This window comes from Alosa pseudoharengus, unplaced genomic scaffold, assembly GCF_046254945.1.
Source record: "Alosa pseudoharengus isolate Yale_2024_CS ecotype anadromous, Long Island Sound unplaced genomic scaffold, YU_APseudo_1.1 YU_APseudo_1.1_scf_21, whole genome shotgun sequence".
Classification (NCBI taxonomy): Eukaryota; Metazoa; Chordata; class Actinopteri; order Clupeiformes; family Clupeidae; genus Alosa; species Alosa pseudoharengus.
In genome coordinates, this window is record NW_027468674.1 from 28,125,792 (window position 1) to 28,148,291 (window position 22,500).

The 22,500-nt window shown below is 48.3% G+C and overlaps 1 protein-coding gene across 2 annotated transcripts in view; it reads right to left on the reverse strand.

Moving 5' to 3' along the window:
- Positions 1–22,500, reverse strand: part of snx29 (sorting nexin 29) — a 107,203-nt gene that overhangs the window by 31,720 nt on the left and 52,983 nt on the right. For both annotated transcript variants that reach the window (XM_076298445.1, XM_076298446.1), the window contains 3 exons: positions 12,474–12,590; positions 8,775–8,830; positions 6,755–6,836 (listed from right to left, as the gene is read on the reverse strand). In XM_076298445.1, coding sequence (XP_076154560.1) covers positions 6,755–6,836; positions 8,775–8,830; positions 12,474–12,590 — 255 coding nt within the window. The remainder of the gene's footprint in view (positions 1–6,754; positions 6,837–8,774; positions 8,831–12,473; positions 12,591–22,500) is intronic.

Sequence of the window (22,500 nt, forward strand, 5' to 3'; positions counted from 1 at the left end):
GGTAAGAAAACAGAACACACACACAAATGTACAGTATGCAAGTGTTCAGTCATGGCTCACCAGCAAATGGAAGAAGCAAACTTTTCACCCATCAGCAATTTCCCCAGACACCAGGAGAGATCAAGGCAGCGGAACAGCCCCTCATGGGGTTTGTCAAAACACCTGAAAGCTCTTTTGAAATTCTGATGAGTTGGTCACCTCAACGCAAAACCCTGCGGTTTTGTCGTTCATAAAGCATTCAGGGACAATTATATACCTCCATCTATCTAATTATTTCTGATTCATTCCTTTCTCTCATCTAACAGTACAGTACTCCAAAATACTGTACTGTGTGGAAATAATAACTTCATTATGCAGTATTAAGGCACTCCATGTGCAACTGACTTCCAACTGTTATTAACGCCAGAAGCCCCATCTCTTGCCAAATGCTGTCCTCATCAGAAGTTGCAGGGACTTTCCAAGAAATGTGCAAAATAATCTGAAAAACACACAGGCTTTTCTCTGTGTGAATAAAAAAAAAGGATTTTTACAAACACTTCCAAATCTGCTTTTCTCACACACACACACACACACACACACACACACACACACGGAGTGTTGGTGCTGAGTACGGAAAGTAGCCAGTAGGCACCTCTCAGCATTAATGCAAGAAGAAAGAAAATGTGGAAGAGAAAAGAAAAGAAAAAAAACTCCTCGCAATTAATAACAGAACTCCCATGGCAGCGGCCATCATTACGCTCCTTCTGATGATCATGGTCCTCATTAGAATCCTAATCACTGCCATCACCATCATCGCTTCATTGTGACGACCATTAGGCCATAATCAGAGCGATATCAGCAGAAATAAGATGTGAAAAATGCATGCGCGGGCCACTCCATGCCCCACCTTGGACACCACCTTTCATTCCGAAATACTTTTTTTTTTTTTTTTCCATCTGTCCATAGCCAAATCCTCCAAGGAGAAGCTAACAGAGGGGTGATGAGCACTGTGCATACAGTAAGTGGGAACGACTCCCATTTGTTTTAAATGAGGTTTTTTTTTGGCGCTCCAGGGGTGAGCGGTAGTGGTTACGGGGGACGTTAAAGCCACTGCTACACCCCCTGCGCTGTCAGCTCCTGGGGAAATGGCTGCTATGAATAATGGAAATCCGCACGCTAGTGAGGACTCAATGGCAGTTGCTTTATATGTGCATATTCAAGGCTGATTGCCGAGGAGGCTGTTCAAGTTAAAGTTATGTAACTTCTATAAAAATGTCTGCATTTGTTGCACAAAGATAGTAGCCCTTACAAACACACCAACAGGTATAAAAACACACACACACAGCCTCAAACTATATGCCATTCTGCCTGAACCACAAACAGTGGAATTACACTTCCAGTTCAAACAGCAAGGTCTGTGAGGAAAGGGAATGGGAGAGCTTGGGAAGAAAACCTTACGAGTTATCAAATCTCATTAGCCTAATAAAAACATTGGAACTTTGCAGTGCTGACTTAGTTGGGAGGCAATTGGCTCAGTTGTTTTTTTTTTGCTGATCAAAGGGAATGGCTCATTTAAAAATCCCACTGAATTCCGAGCGAAGGCTTTCGGAGTACTCCGCAGCGGCGGAGTTCCCTCTCCTGGCGGCGCCCGATGTGCAGTCTCTGCGCCGCGGAGCACGGCGAGTTCAGTCGCACTGCCAGGAACTCTCCGGAATAATGTGGCCGAGCCACATGGCATTACCATACATTAGCTTCCCTTGTCTGCAAACACGGATTTCCTTTTGCGACACATAATGGGTGCTGTCAGACAAGAACCAGCCCATGTTCTAATCCCATCAGAACTCGACGGAGTCGGGGATCTCATTAGCGAGGTTAAAAAGAGAGTATTGTGGTATTCATTACCACCCTGATTAAGTGGGACTCGTGCTCTCTGAACAAACATGGCCAATACTTTTCCTACCACATTAAATCATAATGCTAAAAAATGCATGGGGTGCGTTGCATAATGTTATATAGGGCCAATGAAATATGCATGGCGTTTAGCGTTCACGCCGTATATGCGCAACTGTGATTTCTAGCGCTTTCTTGTCGAGATCAGCCTTGGCAGGCTGACAATGCGTTTTGAGTAACAGTGTAATCATTTTATGTACATTACGTCTTGGAATCGTCTCTATGCTCCCCCAGCTGAGAGCAATCACTGTGTTGTTTTGTTCGTTTCCCTAGACAACATTTTTCCAAGGATGCCCCCCCCCCCTCCACACACACACACAAACACACACACACACACACACACACACACACACCACACAAAAAGAGAAAAACAAAATACAGCCAACCAGGCGATAGCCAGCCTCTGCCAACACAGCCCCTGGGAATTGACCATCTGATTGTGGTCCTAAATCGGAATGCCAAGCGAGAGAAACGAGGGGATGAGAATGGGAGGAGAGGAGAACAGATTACAGGGGAAGAGGACAAGAGAAGAGGGCACGAGAGAGGGAGAGAGAGAGAGGGAGAGAGAGAGAGAGAGAGGGAGAGAGGGAGAGAGAGAGAGGGAGAGACAGAGAGGGAGAGAGAGGGCGATAAGGGAGCCAAAACAGAGCAGAGGGGAGACAACAGCAGAGGAAAAATGAAGTATAAAATGACACCAAATGGGGAGAGGAGGACAGGGCCGCAGAGGAGAGGAAAGAAAAGAAGAGGGGGAGAGGAGGACAGGGCCGCAGAGGAGAGGAAAGAAAAGAAGAGGGGGAGAGGGGTGAGAGCGAGAGGAGAGGAAAGAGGAGAAGAGGAGAGGGGGAGTCTGAGAGTGAGTGAGTGAGACAGGGGAGAGAGAGCAGTGGTGTCTGTGACCCAGATGACTTTGAGCTCTGCTGCTGTCACTGATAACAGCAACAGGGCCTGGGAACCTCTGCTAGCCCATAATAAGTTACTGCTCGCTGCCACGGCAATGCTGATTTACAGGGACAGTTACTGGAGCAGAGTACCACCATCACCAGCCACATGGTGCTCTGTGCGACACACACACACTGACACACACAGACACACTCACAGAGACAAACAGGTAGATAGACAGACACACACCTCTCTCTCTCTCTCTCTCTTACACAGACATGCACGCATGCACACAATCAATGCAAGTGCTTGTGCGCTCGCTCACTCACACACACACACACACACACACGCTCACACAAACACACACAAACACTGAGACAGCGTGCTGCCAGTACACAATAACATTACAGGCAGTGTGCTGTGGACAAGACTGCCTATTGGTGAAGTGGATCAAATCTACATGGCTGCTTAGGGCTCCTCACAGCCGTAAACAAAGACCATTTCTCATTTTATTGTTCTCGTTATTTCAAGAACAATGTGGTGATAATGAAGTCATTGCTCTCCTTGAAGATTGATTCCCAGACAAGCTAACAAGAAAGATTTGCCATGATTATGTGCATGGTAAAGGTCAAAGGTCTATGGATCATTATCGCCAGTGCTATTAAAATGATTTACGATCAGCGGATGTGTATATTTCGCTATACATCTGCCAACTGACGACCCCTATCATGAAGATTCATGGAGAGATTGTATGCTGATAAGTCTCCTGCTTGTAGGGTGTAGGGTCTGGGGACTCACCATTCGCAGTGCTCAGTCCGAGGGGCGGGATAATCGGTTGTCTTTCAAATTCCCTCTGCAAGCAATAGGATAGCGCTACAACTCATGAGTCCCATGCGTTTTCCCACCAGCGGAGCTAGTTGGCTAGTTCAAACTTTTGCCAACTTAAAAAAAGCTCAACTCGTGTCACGCTGTTCGCCAACAGCAACATCCATCTTCTTTGTGTTCAAGTAGCAGGGAATTCATGCCGAACCGTTGCAACTCTGCCATCAATCATTATGTTAAGCCCGCCTACTGACTCTATACACGATGTGATTGGCCTTATTGAAGTTAATGACATTTGACATTTGCTGCCTCTAGGGTGCGTCTAGATTTCTAGGCTACCTCCTGCTATTAACTGAATCAAACTTAAGGGACAGGAGCAGGGTGCTAGTAGGTCGAGGAGCCTGCTCAGGACTGCTGGGAGGCGGCAGGCTTTGAGCTGGGTTGCCTGTTGGAGCTTCTGTGAGGCGGTGGAAACGCAGAACTCTCCACCGCCATAAGGGCTGATTCAGACTGGCTGCGTGGCGTGAACGTGGCGTGTCTGTTGCGTGTGAGTTGCGTGGCGGCTGTGTGGCGTTTTGTATGTCTTTGCACACCAGAAACGTGTCTGACGCTGCACTGCGGCGGCCTCTCTGCCTATGAAAACGTCTCTTCACTTTCTGTTTTTAATGGAAACGCTTCCAACGCACTTGCGTCTCACATGAACAATAGACGTCGGTCCTATTTTCTAGCAAGCAGGCGTTTTTCGGCGTGGCTCGAGCCACGCCTGAGACGTGCGTGTCACACAGTGTGCAAGCTCTAACCTACCAACATGGGAGCCGAAATAAAAACGGACCCGCCACCCAGCTGCCACGCTCGCGCCACACACCCAGTCTGAATCAGCCTTAATATCTCCTCATTACAGGACAGCAGAGAAAGAGGAGTGACATTCTGGCTTCAGCGAGGCAACTAAACCACCACAATGAGAGCGGGGAGCGTTTATGCTACAGCCCCCCCCCACCCCCCCTCCCCCTGATTCTCCTCGTTTCTCCTTTCACTCCTCTTTTCTCTGCCCATCTCCCTCTCTCGTTGCCACAGGCATCCAATTCCCTTTCAGCTCCCTCGTTTATAAGGAGTCGTTTCGGAGCGGACAGAGGGAAGACACGAGGAGCTGGAATCGGAGAGATGCAAAAGCAAAAGGGGAAATAAAACACTGGCAATTTCCCAGCCAGGATAATGACCTGTAATCTAGCGACGGGAGAAGCCCCGGCATCAGTTGCTTAGCCTGGTTCCTTCCCTCCTGCCTTTCTGTTTCTTTCTCTCCATCAGTTTCTCTCTCTCTCTCTCTCTCTTTCTGTTAGCCTCCAGTCTCCAGCACAGTGCTGCCCATGCCCTCCTCTGCTGCCTGCTTAATGGGCTTAACTGTGAAGTCGGAGCAAAAACAGCAGAGACAGGAAGTGGGGTGAAAGAGGACTACTGTGGCAATCCACCGAGGACACAAGCACCTCTACCGGCCCCCACATACAGGAAACATCCACTTGTCCTCATTACTAACAATGACTAGCAACTAAAGCAGAACATGATAATTATAAGGACAAAGGATACTGAGGAAGGATGCTGAACAGCTGAAGGATGCAACAGCTGAAGGGTTAGCTTTTCTCTCTGAATTCAGTCTCTTTAACAGTCACTTCAGCACAAGCCTGAGTCAGCTGGTTTTCAGTAGCATGTTCACACCTCGGCAAAATATTGATTAAATTACATAAATTATTGCCGACAAGTGGGTTTAATGTTAAGTGTTAATGATGCCACCGTTTCAGTCATAAAACATCAGGGTGAGGAGCCACAGGCAGCCATATAATCTAACAGCACTGCTTTAATGCAAGGTGCCAGTCATCGCACCATCTGACTGCAAGCGCGCTTATGATGTATTATGGATATGGGCCTCAACACATCCCCAGGGAGCGAGGGAGGCGAAGGGGTTCGGGTGCGAGGTTAACCCACTTTCTCCTTCCAAGAGAGCCCAGACTCAGCAGTTTGGGCTGCCGAAGTTCCTCCAGACAGCCTGCAGGCCCGAGACGCGGTAGAGAGACCCACTCGCGCGAGGAGCTTGTTCCGGTACATGGGGTTTCACCCCTCCTGGCACGAGCGCGTACCGAGACTGTGGTTTGGAATTTTTGCAGAATCCAGATGGGATGGTATTCAGACACGGGCAGAACCCCCACCCGTCAGTTTAGGTGTTGTGGATTTTTTATTTTTTTGTGACTCCTGTCTTCCTTTCTCCGCCTGAGTAGACGGCTTCAGTCAGCGATCAATCATGTCCGCGTGTTATGTGAGCCTGGGGGAGGGCTCCTGCAGAAACCCAAAACAATGGGGAGCGCTTTCCATCAATCACCACCACGGCACACAATAGGACAGTTTCCACAGGGACCTATTACACAGCCCAAGTGCTGATATTGTGAGGAAAATATTATGGAGTGAAGTTGAGGGGGGGGGGGGTGCAGGTAGATGCCAGGGAGAGGTGGGATTCAATAAAATTGCAAAACAATGAAGAAATGAAACAGATTGGTGGAGGTGGGTGGAGCGGGGGGCTTTAGGGGGTTCCCATTGCAATTAAATATTACGGGGATTCACCGCCCTGCCAACGGAACCCCGGGCTGCTATCTCAGGGCTGGAGGGAGCGGGGTAGAGGGGCGGCGAAGAGACAGAGCTGATTGGCTGGCAGCTGCGGCAAGGGAGCTCCCAGAGAGATCATGGCTGTCACCGTTGCCGCGGCACCCGGCTGCTGATGAACGAGAGAGAGAGAGAGCAAGAGAGAGAGCAAAAGAGAGAGAGCAAGAGAGAGAGAGAGAGAGAGAGAGAGAGAGAGAGAGAGAGCGAGAGCGAGGGCCTCACCTCCGCTCCGTGGTGGGTGATGAGTGCTGGCGTGCTCAACTGAAAATTACACGCAAAATTGTTTGGTGTGAAGGATGCGTCAGAGTGCCCTTCACATGTATGTCATGCACTCGTGTGTGTGTGTGTGTGTGTGTGTGTAGGTGTGAGAGGGCAGGAGAGACAGCAGTGTGTCATGAGGGCTAGAGATCAGGTACGAGAGATTGGGGCTGGGAATTGGGGGGGGCACACCCCTGGGTGTGTAGGAGAAATAACACACCTGGTACACATGATACGCATTGGCAGCACGCCCCTGCAGAAATACGGAGGGGATCCACACGTTCACCAGAGCTCGGTTGGTTCTGTGAGAGAGAGGGAGAGAGGAGGAGGGGGAGAGAAAGAGAGGGAGAGAGAAAGAGAGGGAGAGAGAGGGAGAGAGAGAGAGTTATGGTGCTGTACAAAGTGAGTAGAGCGAGAGAGTGAAACATCCAGAGTCTGAATAGAGGAGACACAATGGTGTATGTAGACATAGAAACGGCAATGACACGTGTCTATTGATTCCAGCGAGCAGTGAGAGGACATGTTGTAGTTCTTCCAGGGACTTCGACTTCAAGGACATCTGGAACTTCAGTTTCTCTCACAAGTGCCGAAGGAGCTGGGGAGAGACATGCACAGCAGTACAGCCTTCTAGCGGGCACCATTTCAGCCTTGTGTAGAAATAAAAAAAATAATAAACAAACATTTTCAAAAACATCACCTTCCCCGGCGACAACTGATCGGTAATCAATCCATGTAAATAACCCTTATTTAACCCATGAGCCTCGTGATGACTTCAGCCGATGGCATCTTCGGGCTCGTGTGAACGCCAGTGTCGTGCTTGAAGCCTGCGTGCCCGCAGTACTGTATGTGAATGCCAGCCTCTTGTATGTTTAATAGGATTTGGCTGGGCCCAATACCGTGGAACATGCTAAAGGATTTCAGGAATCCAATAATTCTGTAGAGAAGTAGCCTAATCCAATTCCACCCTAAGCGAGGGAAAAGACACGCTGATGCAGCGCCTGATGGAACGACAGAGGGCTGGACTGTGAAACAAACCCAATGAAACCGACCAATTTCATTAAAGTGAGAATCCCTGTAGGCTCTCTCATACTGCAACATCTCTAGTGGAAAATTATGAACCTTTCTAGGGTCCAGGTAGAGCTCTTTGAAGATGGAACTAAAAGTGCCTGCTCCCCCCCCCCCCTGCAAAAAAAGGCAATTTTGTCCTTAAAATATGACTGTGAAACATCTTCAGGCTTTGCTGCACTAATTTAACAGCTCTAAAAATGGGGTAGGATGAGCAGAGAGGGTGGACCCGCTGCTTTGAGAGCAAATGAAGGGAGGTGTGCAGTTCAGAGGCCTTTAAGCTACAGCGGAGGAGAGGAAAAAGAAAATGGCTGTCATCTCACCCGAACCCCCCCCCCCGCCACACCCCCCACCCCCCACCCCCACACCCCCCACCCCCCACCCCCACCAACCCAATTCGGGTCGTTAGCAGTTTTTGGCGGCGCGCCGGGGAGAGGTTTGTGATCCTGGCTCACACGGGGACGACCTGGCCTGCACAGTGTCAGGCACAGTCTGTCCTCTTGGCTCTCTATGATCAGCAAGTGAGAGAACTCGCGCACGCGCGCACGCACGCACACACACACACACACACACACACACACACACACACACACACACACACACACACACACACACACACACACACACACACACACACACACATACACATACACATACACACATACACACACACACACACACACACACACACACACACACACACACACACATATACACACACACACACACACACACACACACACACACACACACACGACTACTTTTCTTTCGGCTGCTCCTAATGTAACCAAGCAGAAGTGAGCCCAAACTAGAATGGGGCAAGGTGTCCATTTCAACGTGACCGTGTCACAGGTGGGAGGCCATCTGAGAACATCCGACAGAGAATGAGAGCCGACGAGCCGACGACAGCTTAGCCGCAATATTTCCATACACACTCCAGATCCATCAGTTAATATTATTCACCTCTGCACACCAAAGGTATACAGACATTTGAAAAAGACTGTGCAAGACACTGGTACAAAATGTGTCCCCTGTAATGTAGGGAACATTTCTGACTGGGCTTGAGATCAGAAGTTCAAGTGGTCTGTCCAAGTTAAAAATGAACAGCTTGACACAAACATTAACAAGGCAAATGAGGGGATGATTTAAGAAAAAAAAAGTGTGAGGCTGCTTACGTCTCAAAGTCTGACAGGCTTGGGTCATCAGACGTCTGACTCAAGTCCCCAGGCATCTTCATCCCCATGTGGAGAGAGAGAGGGAGATAAGGAGGAGGAGAGAGAGGGAGATAAGGAGGAGGAGAGAGAGGGAGATAAGGAGGAGGAGAGAGAGGGAGAGACAGATGAAAAGAAATCAAGAAACAAGGTTAATTACTGGATGTACCCCGGACATCTCTTTTTCTCGCCCTCTCACTCACACACACACACACGTACACACACACACACACACACACACACATTCACACGCGCACACACACACAAACACACACACACACATTCACACACAAACAGCAAAATAAAGAGGGAATGAGACAAGAAAAGCAGCAGCACATGTCCCTTTTTGCATCAGGTGCATGCAGCAGCCTCAGATTAGGGTGGTGGAACAGTCTGGACTGGAACTCATTAAAGCCATTAGCCTGTGCCTGTGTGCGGCTAATGGGGGCCATTAGCGCTAACAGTAATCACCTGCACCTCGGCCCATTACGGCTGATCCCAGACCAGTGGTAACGATGCCGGGACGAGAGCGTCAGCCGCGGATAATTGATCATCTCCCGTCGACATGCGTATACATCACAATGTCACTTTAACAGGAAATGACAATCCAGACACGATCGTCCTAACAGTGCTGGGGCTATTTATCAATAGCTAGGAAGAAATTTTTTTTAAATACTATATCCTTGACTGGGAAACCTCAAATATTGAATTTGAGTCAAATTAAACTGTTAAGTAATCCTGCAAGACCACAGGACACATATAGTGTAAATAAATGCAATAAACCTACTAAACACACCTTGCAATAGCATTTTCATGCATCCTATACACCTTTTGTTAGCAGATCAATCAGAACACAGAGTAAATATATCTAGGAGATGAATTAGCCTTCAATAGCTGTGGAAACAAGTGATATGTAATTGAAATGTAATGATGTTACTATCCAGGTAAATACTTCCCCTGAGACACATTCATAACAGCCCAATAGAGGCTGGGCCACAAAATGGCGCTTTCTGTATCACCGATACTGCCAGGCAGTGAATGTCCAATAACAGACTTTAATATTAGTGCAGTTTGGTAAGCCGCTGTGTATTCGGGCAAATCCATCCTCAGTCAGGAATAAAATAGAGGAGCTTAGCAACAGAAATGTCTTACCCGCCTACTACTATAAACCAGACCGTAATAATCCCCATCCAGCTCTCAATCGCACTGTAATGATGGATCATTTCCTCCCATGCTCCTTGTGTGTGTGTGTGTATGTGTGTGTGTGTGTGTGTGCGCGTGTCAGGTCATGTGTGTTTTTATGCAATTGGACATGGGGGGGGTGTGTGGAGGTGCTGTGCTGTGCACCAGCGTGTGTGCTTGTGCATGTGTGAGAGTGTGTATGAGTACAAATGAAAGTGTGTCTATCAGCTTGGGAGCGTGAGCATGAGCGTGAGCGTGAGGATTTGTGCGTCTGTACCTGTGCAGTGTGCACACACATGCGAATGCCTCCAACTCCATGCACAGCTGTGCAGGAAGCACGACACAGTGAGTGTGAGTGAGTGACTGAGTGTGTGAGTAGGTGCATGAGTGAATGAGTCAGTGAGGTGAGTATGTGTGTGTGTGTGTGTGTGTATTTGTGTTTGTGGGAGTGTGTGCATGTTTGTGTTTGTGTGTTGAGTGTGTGTGTGTGAGAGTGGTTGTGTGTGTGAGTGGTGGGTGTACGTGTGCGTGTGCGTGCACATGCATGCACTCCTGCGTCAGCACTCCATCAGGGCAGCACACTGTAATCATGTGTAGCACCGGGTCAGTCAGTCCCGGACGGCGGGTACAGTAATGCAGCCGGGGGAGAGATAAGAGGCCCAGGGGTCGGATCAATCTCACCCCCAGTGAAAGAGTAACCTGAGCGGGGAGCTTCAAGCACCGCGCCCCCCGTTCCAATCAGCTCGACCCAGCTTCCATCCCACTACGCGCTGTGCTGCACTGCACTGCACGGCCCACAGTCTGTGGCCTGGAGAGGCTTCTGTTGCAGAGTACACGACCCTGCTCAGTGACCAGGACAGAGGGGAAGAGAGTGTGTGTGTGTGTGTGTGTGTGTGTGATGGGAGGGGGATGAGCGGCATGACTGGACATCAGGTGGTTCAGTGTGTGTGTCTGTATGTGTGTTTGTGAGCGTGCTTGTGTACATGTGTGCTTGTGCGCGTGTGTGTGTGTGTGTGTGTGTGTGTGTAAGAGCGTCTCAGTATGTGTGTGTATAGCACATATTTTTGTACACGTGAGAAGTTGAATTACTGTTGAACTGAGCTGTAGGTACAGATTATGTGCTCTAAATGTGTTTTTGTGCACGTCCTGAACATGAATCAGAATTATATGTTAGTGTGAACAGTCTGTGTGTGTGTGTGTGTGTGTGTGTGTGTGTGTGTGTTTCTGTGTGTGTGAGGGAGACAGCACTATTTGTGACTGTTTGTCAGTAGGAAAGGTGATTTCACCAACCCGAGTAAGTAGAACCCTTAGGCTGTAAATGGGGCCAGAGGCAAAACTCTGAAAGAGGAGAGTCAAGGCACAGTCTCTCTGGCTCAACACAGACGCTTGGAAAAAGAGACACCGGTGACCATGAAAAAGGATCCGGGCTGCTCAAATGAAGTCCGCGTACGAGCACTCATTTACCTGGCTGCCCTGCGCGCGCTCTCTCTCTGAAAGGGCAAATTCAATTTCTAACTGCTCTTAATGTCAGCCGTCACCCCAGTTTTTTCACTGGAGATCATTCAGTTTTTTTTTCCCCCTGGCGGCGTGTGGAAATGGAGCCAGGCTTCGCCGCTTCGCTGCCGCGATTATTTTGGAGACAGGACTCTCACTGAGGTGCGTTCAGAAGAACAGCGCGGCTTTAAAAGAGCCACATGAGCGAAGGCTGCTACGCCACCGCCACCGCCGCCGCCGCCGCCGACGCGGCCAGTTAGCGTGTATAAGTCACAGCGGAGGAAAGGGCTCCGACAGATCACTGACGCTCGATTGATGTTTCACAGAACTAAATTGCTCTCGTGTCATCTGACAAAGTGTGTTAGCTCCTGGACGCCATATGCACTTGAGCGGGTGATCATGTGCTGAGCAGGTGTGCTACAGCAAGGTTCCACGTCCACAGAGAGAGAGAGAGAGAGAGAGAGAGAGAGAGAGAGAGAGAGAGAGAGAGAGAGAGAGAGAGAGAGAGAGAACTGTCAGAATGATACAAGAAAGAACATTCTGTGTGCTAGTTCTTAAAAAAGAAGCTACTCTGTAATTGTGTGTGTGTGTGTGTGTGTGTGTGTGTGTCTCCGTGCCAGAAACAGAGAAACAGAGGACAATGGAGTGCATGTCCTCACTGAAGGTTTGCGTGTCTGTGATGGAGAGCAGGTAGGAAGGGAAGCGAATAGGCCCCTGGGGGAGAGCGATGAGGAGGAGGAGAGGATAAAAAAAAACACACCAAAGCACCATTGACCTGGATGCTTTCTGTGAAAGACCACCAGCAGAGCAAAGTGTGAGAGTGAGAGAGGCAGAGAGGACAGAAGCAGAGAAGTAGAACACAAGAGAGTCTCCTGAATGGGACTTATGGGGGGGCTAAAGGAGGAGAAAAAGATAGAAAGAGGGAGAGAAAGAGACAGCAAGGGACAGAAAAAGGGAGGAGTGCGAAGAAGAAAGAGCTCCACTCACCGGTCCACGGAGGTCAATGAGCTCCTGTCTCATCTGGCTGATCAGGTGGTCTTTGGCCATGAGCGAGCGATACAGCCTCTCATTAAACTCAATCAGCTCGCCGTGCATCTCCGCCACCTGCATACACACACACACACACACACACACACACACACACACACACACACACACACACAGAGAGAGAGAGAAAAGAGAAAAAGAATCAGATTCAGGTGTGTAACAATGTAATTGGAGTCTAAGCCACTGGCAAGGAAACTCTACTCGATCACTCTGCATCTGTCTACAAACGCAACAATGAACACCACACAGTACACAGAACTCCATCAGTGCAGACGTGCCTTGCACCGACAATTACAGTTTACAGGAGGCATTTAGAAGCATTCAGCATCCCTAAGTGGCTAATTAAAGCTGTATAATGTAGCCTTTTGACATTTGAATTTCGACAAAGTGTCCATCCCACTTGCATAGCAATTGCAGGGTGGCATTTTTTAAAAAATAAATAGGCAGGATTTACACAAACAGCGTTGAAATGCAGATCTGGCTCTTTTTTAGCCCGGAGATTTATCTGGAGTTGCTCTCGTTTTTTGGCCGTGAGTCAGTGCTGTCAGTCAGGCTCGGTGGTGGCAGCTAAGCCCTCCCCCCCCCCCCCACCCTCCCCAGCCCCCCACCTTGAAGCTGCTTTTTCACCTGCGGTTTAAGACTTAAGAAGGTGACTCGGCTGCAGAGGGCAGGTTTTAAAGACGCGTGTCACACAGCGCAGCCCGACTATTTTCATGCGAATGACGGCCTCATGGTGGATTAATGGGTTTGGGGGATGGGGGGGATGGGGCAAGAGGGAAAGCAGGAGCGCTCAAAATTGCTACTCCAAAAAAAAAAAATTCCACTTGGGTTCGTTTTTTTCCTCTCTCGAAGACACGTATCAAACAAGTCGGGACGAGGGAGGGGTAGCGTAGGAAGCGTAGGTGAGACGAAGGGGGAAAAAAACCCAGTCACGCAATGCGACGGCTGGAACACGAACGTCGTCCTCATCGTCGTCAGTGGCATCATCGTCATCTCCGATCCCGACTGGTGGCAGAGCTCGGGCCGCCATCAGCTGTCACGCCAGCAAAGTGACAGCGACGCAGAGACGGGCCGCTGTCAATAGCGTTGGCGGCCCTGCCAGGCAGCTGCGGCCTCTATTCATTTGTTTATGGAAATGAAGTGTCAGTGTGCATTTGGGCCGGGCACCGCGCCGCATGACAAGTGAATTATGTCAGCTCCGACAAACAGCGGCAAGGGCTCTGCCGCTCCCTTCAACAAAGTTCTGTGTTACAGAGGGAAAGTGGTGTGTGTGTGGGTGTGTGTGTATATATATGGAAATATATATGTGTGTGTGTGCATGTGTGTGTGTGTCTGTGTGTATCCAGGTGAAGTTCAGAGTCTGACAAGGCAGTGCCAGTTAAGGGGAAAGAGCAAGCAACAGAGCAGAGAGCTGTGCACTCACCCCAGACGGGGGCCATATTTCACTAGTCACTTTGTATCGGAGAGCTACAACGAGCAGCTACAAGAATGACTTTGGGGTCAAGGGCAGCCGGAATATAACAGAAATCCTACATCCTAATGCTAGCCTATTCATCAGAATAGGCTAGCATTAGGATGTAGGATTTCTGTTATATTCGGCTGCCCTTCAGCAACCACCTGTGTGCAGCTACTGTAGATGGTGGGCGATTACTGTTCCACTTAAAGTGACTATGAAGTCGGTGGGTATTTACTTCGTCATTATGCGTTCCATAAACAAACTCATGGGTCGCTAGTGCAACTTCCTGAAAAAAAAAAAAAAAACTCATGGGGCTCTATCAATCAGCTGAACTAATCAGCTCATTGCGAGCCCTGGAAGTCTGCTCCCCCCCTAACGCTGTTTTTAATGAAGCCGGGCTGTCGAAACCTACACATCTGCCTGGTGAGCAATTAACTAATGGGGCTTGAGAGGAGCAACCCGCTGAGAACCCTCCACCTTCAGCACCCATAACAAAACAACAGGCCTCGGCAGATATCGCCACGACCCGCCGCCGACAACTTCAAACGGCATCTTCACTTACAGCGGATCCACCACTTATGACATCCCCCAAACCCCCCCCAGCCTGCATCCCAAGCTTTAAATAGCTTCCGGTTGCCTGCCGATCGTTAGCTTTAGGGGCCGATTCGCTGCATATCTATTTTTGCAGTGCCGCTTAGTTTGACGATTTAAGATAGTGGATGCTTGGGACTTCAAAATAATATAAATTAATAAATAAAGAAGTGACCTTGTCTTAAACACATGAAAAGCCCGGGTAGCGAAGGCTTGGCGCAGCGAGACGCGTTTATCTATTTATTTATTATTTATTTTGTCGTGAAGACGCTCGCTCATCTGCCATCGCACTTAAAACGGATTTGAAATTCAACAAACCAAGACTGAACTCATGGCCCCCTTGATGTTGCTTAAAAAACGGCAGACGAAAAGAGACAAAGAGGGCACACTAATGTATGCATAGACACACACACACACACACACACACACACACACACACACAAATACATTACACAGAAGCATAGAAAGTCACACACACACGGAATGCTTGTCACATATCCCAAACAAGCAGTCGTCACTCTAATCCTTTGACAGAATCGAACCAAGCTGCACGACATGTGAGGAGGGACGGGGCAGCACGATTTTATTTTTACCCTCGTATTTATTTCCTCTATCCAGCTATTTCAGATGCGCTTTTATCTTAGCTCCTTTCCGTGAATGCACCATACAATGCAGAAAGCAGGACTCGCACGCTCTGCTCCACTCCAGGCATGCTTTGGCTCACGGAGCCTTTATCACAAAAGTCCCACCACTGATCTATCATCAGCTCGACCCTTTCCCTAATGGTAAACCAGACTACTAAATGGAGCAGAGACAACAGTTCCCTAATCAGCGTTCCCGCTCAATGAGACATGACTTCCAGGTACATCACCAATCCTCCATGCTCCACCCGGCAGACTAAGCCATTCATCATTCCCGTTTATTTATTTGTGGCCTCTGACTCTCCAGTGAGACTGCCCCCTCACCCGCCCCCCCCCCAATCCCAGACGAAAAAAATAAAGTTCATTTTAATCGTGCGGAAACCCAATTAATTTCCTGCCCAGAGAGAGCTAATCAGTTTGTTATTTTGTTGGCTGACTCCTTCACTCACAGCATGGAGGGTACCTCTCCCTCTCTCCCTCTCTCTTACCCTTTCCCCCTTTCTTTTTTTTTCTATTCCAGGCCTCCACTCCCAATTTGCCTGAGCGGGCCGAAGGCTCCCACTGTTACGACGAACCATCACGGCTCATTACGGAGACCCTGCCACAAGCTCGGACTATTCATCTGGTGGCATTACAAGTGGCCCTGGCTTCGCGCACGCTGCCGGTTCCGGCATTCACCGGGCCCAATCAGAAGCACCCAGAAATGGGGCTGGTGAAACAAAGCCCAGCTGCATGCGTGTGGCTCGTCAGAGTGTTAATTCGGCTCATAGATGGAGAAGCCCAACCAATTCAGTCTGACGCACGCAAAGGACGGCAGATGCTTAATATGTAAACGAGTCTCATACAATAGAATATGCATATGGAGTACAAGGACGCTGCCTGGTGAGCTTGATGGAAAAAAAAATGAAAACGCTGCGTTCATTATTCCATTCTACTGCAGCTCCTGTACCTAGGGCTTAGAGATATGCAGATGGAGAATAACATTTTGCTGCATCTTTGTTACTGGTGTGAGTTGCAACAATAAAATTAGTTTTTTTTTTCTTGTTTGGTTCAATAATTATTACTCCCAAGGGAATTTCTCACAGATTGAAAGTCAAGGATGTCGAGCCACAGTGTGTGTGTGTGTGTGTGTGTGTGTGTGTGTGTGTGTGTGTGTGGTAGGGTCAGTTAGGTCATTACAAGGTGCGTGATGGTCAGTTGCAGTCTCCTTCCTTAAACACAATTTCACAGGCCAGAGCCATGTTTTGGCCCGTGTGAACTTGCGACCTTCATCCCGAGGCAATCCTCTGCACGGCTTGATTACCCACGCGTCCACCACCTGAGATCCAGCCTCCAGCTGATTCCATTTCGTTTGGCCAAGGAACCCCAATCCCAGATCAAACCGAAATTTCCAATTCCATTACCAATCCTCTTACGGGGCGGCGACAAAAATTTCACAAATTATTTTCTTTTTAAAACCCTAGGATGTCACATGCGAATGCAACACACACACACACACACACACACACACACACACACACACTAAAGGGAAGGAAGGTGGTTGTACGCACCACACCACCATAAAGCACATTGGTCATACTGTGTGTGTAGGAAGAGTTCATGAAGAGAGCTTGGACCCTCCAGGAGGAGAGATTACCAGCGTGCCGTATGTTGCTGCCATGTGGAACACTTCCGCTGTGCATGAGAGGACAGCATGCTAGCATGCACGTTCCCCTCTGCGTGCGTATGTGTGAGCCAGCGTTCAGGAGTGTGAGCAAAAAGCCCATGCACGTACTGTACACACACACACACACACACACACACACACACACACACACACACACACACACACACACACACACACACACACACACACACACACACACACACACACACAGACACACACACACACACACAGACACACACACACACACACAGACACACACACACACACAGATATTCTACATTAGTCTAAGTGCTTGTGCACAGGGTTTCACCCAAACAGGTGCTGCTCAGATACAGGTGTTCCTGACAGCCTGACAGCAAGCACTCCGCATGTCAAAAAGAGAAAGAGAGAGAGAGAGAGAGAGAGAGAGAGAGAGAGAGAGAGAGACAGAGGAGGGAGACAGGCTGAATGAGTAGAAAAGAAAGACAGAGAGGGAGACAAGACTGAGTGAGTGAGTGAGTGAGTGAGTGAGAGAGAGAGAGAAAGAGAAAGAGAGAGAGAGAGAGAGAGTGCATATGAGTAAGAGAGGATGAGAGGGAGAGAGAGAGAGAGAGAGATGGAGTGTATGTGAGTAAGTGAAAGGAGTAAGAGAGGGTGACAGAGGCAGGGAGAGAGAGAAAGAGAGAGAGAGGGAGAGAGAGGGAGAGAGAGAGAGAAAGTGTGGCCAAGCTGAGCTCTAATGCCTGTAATTGGATGCGAGTCGAGTTTGAATGCAGACGGAGAGGACAGGCTCTGCCAGCAACAGCAGTCAGAAAAAAAGAGAGTGAATGAGAAAAGGGACGGAAAGAGAGAGAGCGAGAGATATATCCCAGGCGGAGGTAGAGAAGGGAGAGAGGGGAGGAGAGGGGGAACGGTGGATGGGGGTGAGTGTGACTGCAGGTGGCAGGGTATGACTCTAGTTTACTCAGCGCTCCCCATCACCACTAATAGGCAAGGAAGTACACAGTAATGCCAGTGTGAGTTAGCCAACGAGTATGTGTGTGTGTGTGTGTGTGTGTGTGTGTGTGTGTGTGTGTGTACAGTATGTCTGTGAGTCTATTATATATGTGTATGCTCAAATGTAAGGTCTACATAAGGGGACTTTCTTTATCATTAGCACAGGGAAAAAAACAGTATTTCAATGTGTGGTGTGTGTGTGTGTGTGTGTGTGTGTGTGTGTGTGTGTGTGTGTGTGTGTGTGTGTAAAATATCTATTTATGTATGTGTGTATGTGTGTGTGTGTGTGTGTGTGTGTGTGCGCGTGTAAAATAGCTATTTCTGTGTGTGATGAGAGAGACCTGCATTAACACAGGCCTCAACAGCATCAGAAAAGTGTCAGCTAGGCCCCAGCTGTGGCACGACTGGCTGGGGCACCTGCACCGTATGCCGGCGACCCGGGTTCGATTCCCGCCCCGTGGTCCTTTCCAGATCCCACCCCGACTCTCTCTCCCACTCGCTTCCTGTCAATCTCTACTGTCCTGTAAATAAAAGGCATAAAAGGCCAAAAAAATATACTTAAAAAAAAAAAAAAGAAAAGTGTCAGCTTATGTAGTCTGCTGAGGGAAGGGCAGCTGCCGCTGAAGACAATAATAGCAGGGACAGCACGAGCAACACAACTCCCTCTAGCCAGGAACAGACCACAATTAGCGCTGTGTTCATCATAATTTAGCATCTCCACTTAGCATATTGAGAGGCTCCATGGAATACAAAACAATAAGACATAGAATTCATATTATACGGGCAGAGAGCACCCTATTCAACTAAACTCGAGGTCAATCATCATTATCTGCTCCCCTTAACCACTCAATCAATTAATGGATCACCCAGGAACAGCTGAACCACACAGTGATTCCTTTACACAATGACATGTACTAGGAAAGTCCTCATTCAGAACTATATTTCCAATACTATATATCGTCCTCTTAGGACCTAGAGTGTTAAGGGAACATGCATTTTGAGTCAATCACCATTATGCAAACACTGAATGAAAACACAGCAAGAAAAAAAATCACTCCCAGAGACACACGACACTAGAGAGAGGAGCAGAGGAAGTGAGTTGGAGAGGGGAGGAGTGGAGAGGGGATGAGTGGAGAGGGGAGGGGGGAGGAGATTTACGCGTGGAGTGGTGGCGCGCACGCCGCCCCGCGGCTCGGCCCGGCCCGAGGCCTGGGAGAGAATCACCCGAGCGGCAAATGCGTGTAAGTGAGAAAGCAATCTAGACGGGAAGCGATGGCTCAATCTGTCTGTGGACAGAGCGCTGCCGATTCACAGTCCTTAAGCAAAGACACGCTCACTCTCTCGCTCTCTCTCACACACACACACACACACACACACACACACACACGCTTTTATCTCCTGCTTTAAGACACTAGGCAGTCCAGGTGAAATGCAGGTTGCGTTGGGTCGGCAAAAAAAAAAAAAAAGAGAGAGATAGAGCTGTCCAAAGTGTTCATACTCAGATAGGCACACGCACACAAACCCTGACTTGTGCTGAGTGCACTACCTGAGCCATGCGCATAACCTGGTATCAAAATCACTCAAATGATGACCATTTCACAGGCAGTCACTGCCTCCAGTGGATTTCACCAAGTAGCAGGCTTTTTGGAACCATATCCGATTCCATTTTTGTCTCTAATTTGTGCTTTTTGCACCTCGGGTAAATAAATTAGAGGCCTTTCTGCACACACTGTGAGCGCGAGAAAAGTTTCAAAAGGGATGGTGGAGGTGTGTGTGTGTGTGTATGTGTATGTGTGTGTGTGTGCGTGTGTGTGTGTGTATTCACACCATCAGATGGTGCAGCGGCAGACTGTAAATATCAGCTTTCAGCAGTGCCTGATAGAAATGCACATGCTGAGTGTTTCGCGTCTCATAAATTACCGGCCTCCAGCACCTACACAAACACTGCACCACTGGGCTCCAGAGAGGAGGGGGGGGGGGGCTGCGGGAGCTGGGATTGGCCCGCAGGGAGGTGGGTTTGGGGGAGGTCAACAGGGAGCCTCCTCTGCTGACGTGTCCTGGTTGTCCATGCTGAGGGGAGACGAGCCATTGTGGAAACAAATAGACCAGCCTGACCTCTTCCTGATTTCAATAGCTTGGTCAATACCTCTCTCTAGCCATGCAGAAGAAAAGAGGGAGTGGGAGAGAGAGAGAAAGAGAGAGAGAGAAAGAGAGAGAGAGAGAGAGGGGAGGGAGGGAGAGAGATAGACGGAGTAAAGGATGTTGCTCAACCTCCCTTGGTCGCCATGCCAACAGACAGGAAGTTTGCTGGCGGCGCGAGATCCTGTGGCTCTTTTATTCTCCGCAGAGATGCTCAGGCACTTGGACAGACACATCCTGACACCTGCTGAAGGACACGGTCAGCGTGGACAGACCCTCTGCACTTGCACTACGAACACAGACTCAGGGTCGCCATGTCACAGGGGAACAGCCCAATGTGGGTAAATGGGTCAGTAGAAATCGAGAGGGAAGAAAACGTGGAGCGAACGAGGGGGAGAAATGTGCGAAGGGACCAAAGAAAAAGTTGAACATTTCCGGAATCAGGAGGGAAAATGGCGACCCTGTGAGTGGAGCAGACTGAGGCGGGTTCGTAATCCAAAATCTCAAACGTAATCCAAACGTCTCCGAGGTATTGATGGCAAATCAATGTGTGTGGGTGTGTGTGCGATCACTCACCCACTCCCACACACATCCAAACACACACACACACACACAACAGACGCAAGCTCATAGTTTCTCCTGAGACACTTGAGATCCGATCCGCTCTCGAATATAGGTCAATAAACTTAAAATAGCCCGCGTGGAACTAAGAGTCAAGGGATAAAGTTTCCGACACCAATCAATGAGAATGGGGAGTCCTCTCACATTAAAATGCAACAGCCCCATCATTCTCCATCACCCACACCTAAGAATAGATGGATAGCTATACTTCATCCTTCACTCTGACTTTTACAGCTATGAATAGATGTAGGTTACTGGTACCACAGCTCATTTTCAATTTCTTCCCCATTAGGTCTTGATGTAGGTAGGAGGAGGAGGGAGGGCCCACACACCACTTCTTCTCTAGAGACAATGATCCTCAGCATCATGGGATATTGGAGGACTCAAAGGCGAGAAATTTGCTAGATGCAGAGGAAGTACGGACTCCAGTTACAGAAGTTTGGGAGCTTACCTCATGTCCTGTGTATCGGAAAAGCTCAATTGAAAATGTCAGAGACACTGCCGAACACATGAATAAATGAGAATTCTAAGGAAAAAACTCCATAATACATAAATACATAAATAAGTGAAAGGCGAGTTTTTTCCCCAAACATAAGCAGAATTATGACTCATTAAAGAAATATAAACACATACATGAATTATTCATGCCTAGCTCATTATCCAGGGTCATCCCTTTTTTTTCCTCTAGTGTCTGTCGCTCTCTTCTGGAATCACTCGGGTGGCTGTAACCACCCCACACACACACACACACACACACACACACACACACACACACACACACACACACACACACACACACACACACACACACACACACACACACACACACACACACACACACACACACACACACACACACACACACACACACACACACACACACACACAAACCTCAAATTAGCACGAATATGTGCAGTCACAGAGAGGATGCGCTGTCACATTCACCTTAAACAACCCAGACATTGGAAGTATAAAAATATTCCTGCAAACCCACAAACGCTATGACAACGTTTATCCTGAACCTTCAATCATAGACAGAAAGACAGAACCCTGGTGTCATAAGCAGACTCATTAACCAATACCATAATTTCACAACTATAAACCAAGGTTTCTACGTTGATTTTGCAAAATTTCTTCAGCTATGAGGTTAATATATGGGGGCGGGCTATACATGGAAATGCATTTATTTTCTTCATTCTTCTTTATGATTCAATCACAACCTGATTCTGATTCATTGGGCTATTGGGCCCTGTGGTTAAAACACGGGTGAAGTTGATACATGTCTTTTTTTATTATTATTTGCATAAAACACTGTCCTGCGGTCTATACACATTGTGACTAATACACAGGCTATTACTCTTTCTTACACATGTAAGCTTCACACCAACAGCACATGTATCACCAGATAAGCTTCAAGGTTTTGTTGTGTCTTGGACACAACAAAGCTCACTAGTTCTCCCGTCAGAATGCTTGATGTTGAGTTCTAAGAATAAGCATGTTTAGCCTGGGAGCTGGCCATGGTCCTGAAATGTCCTGGGACACACAGCTGACAACCAGCTACAGATAAGGGGTAATGTGAGCTCAGAGTTACTAATGAAACAGAGCATGGGGATGAGATGGGAGCCTTTCCAATGCTAAAGCATGCGATGTGGACAGGAAAGGGCTATTTAAATCTCCTAGAAGCAAACAGGGGGAGAGTGATTGCTGTCAATCATCCCATATGGACTCCTCACAAAATGTGTTTTAGAAAACATAATTTCTCTCAAATGACTAGACAAAAAAAAATAAACATTTCACTGTCTATGTTAATCCATCCGTCATAAACGACAACTGCTGGGTCAAATTAATGCGACCGAAACTGCTGAATCATGAACTGGA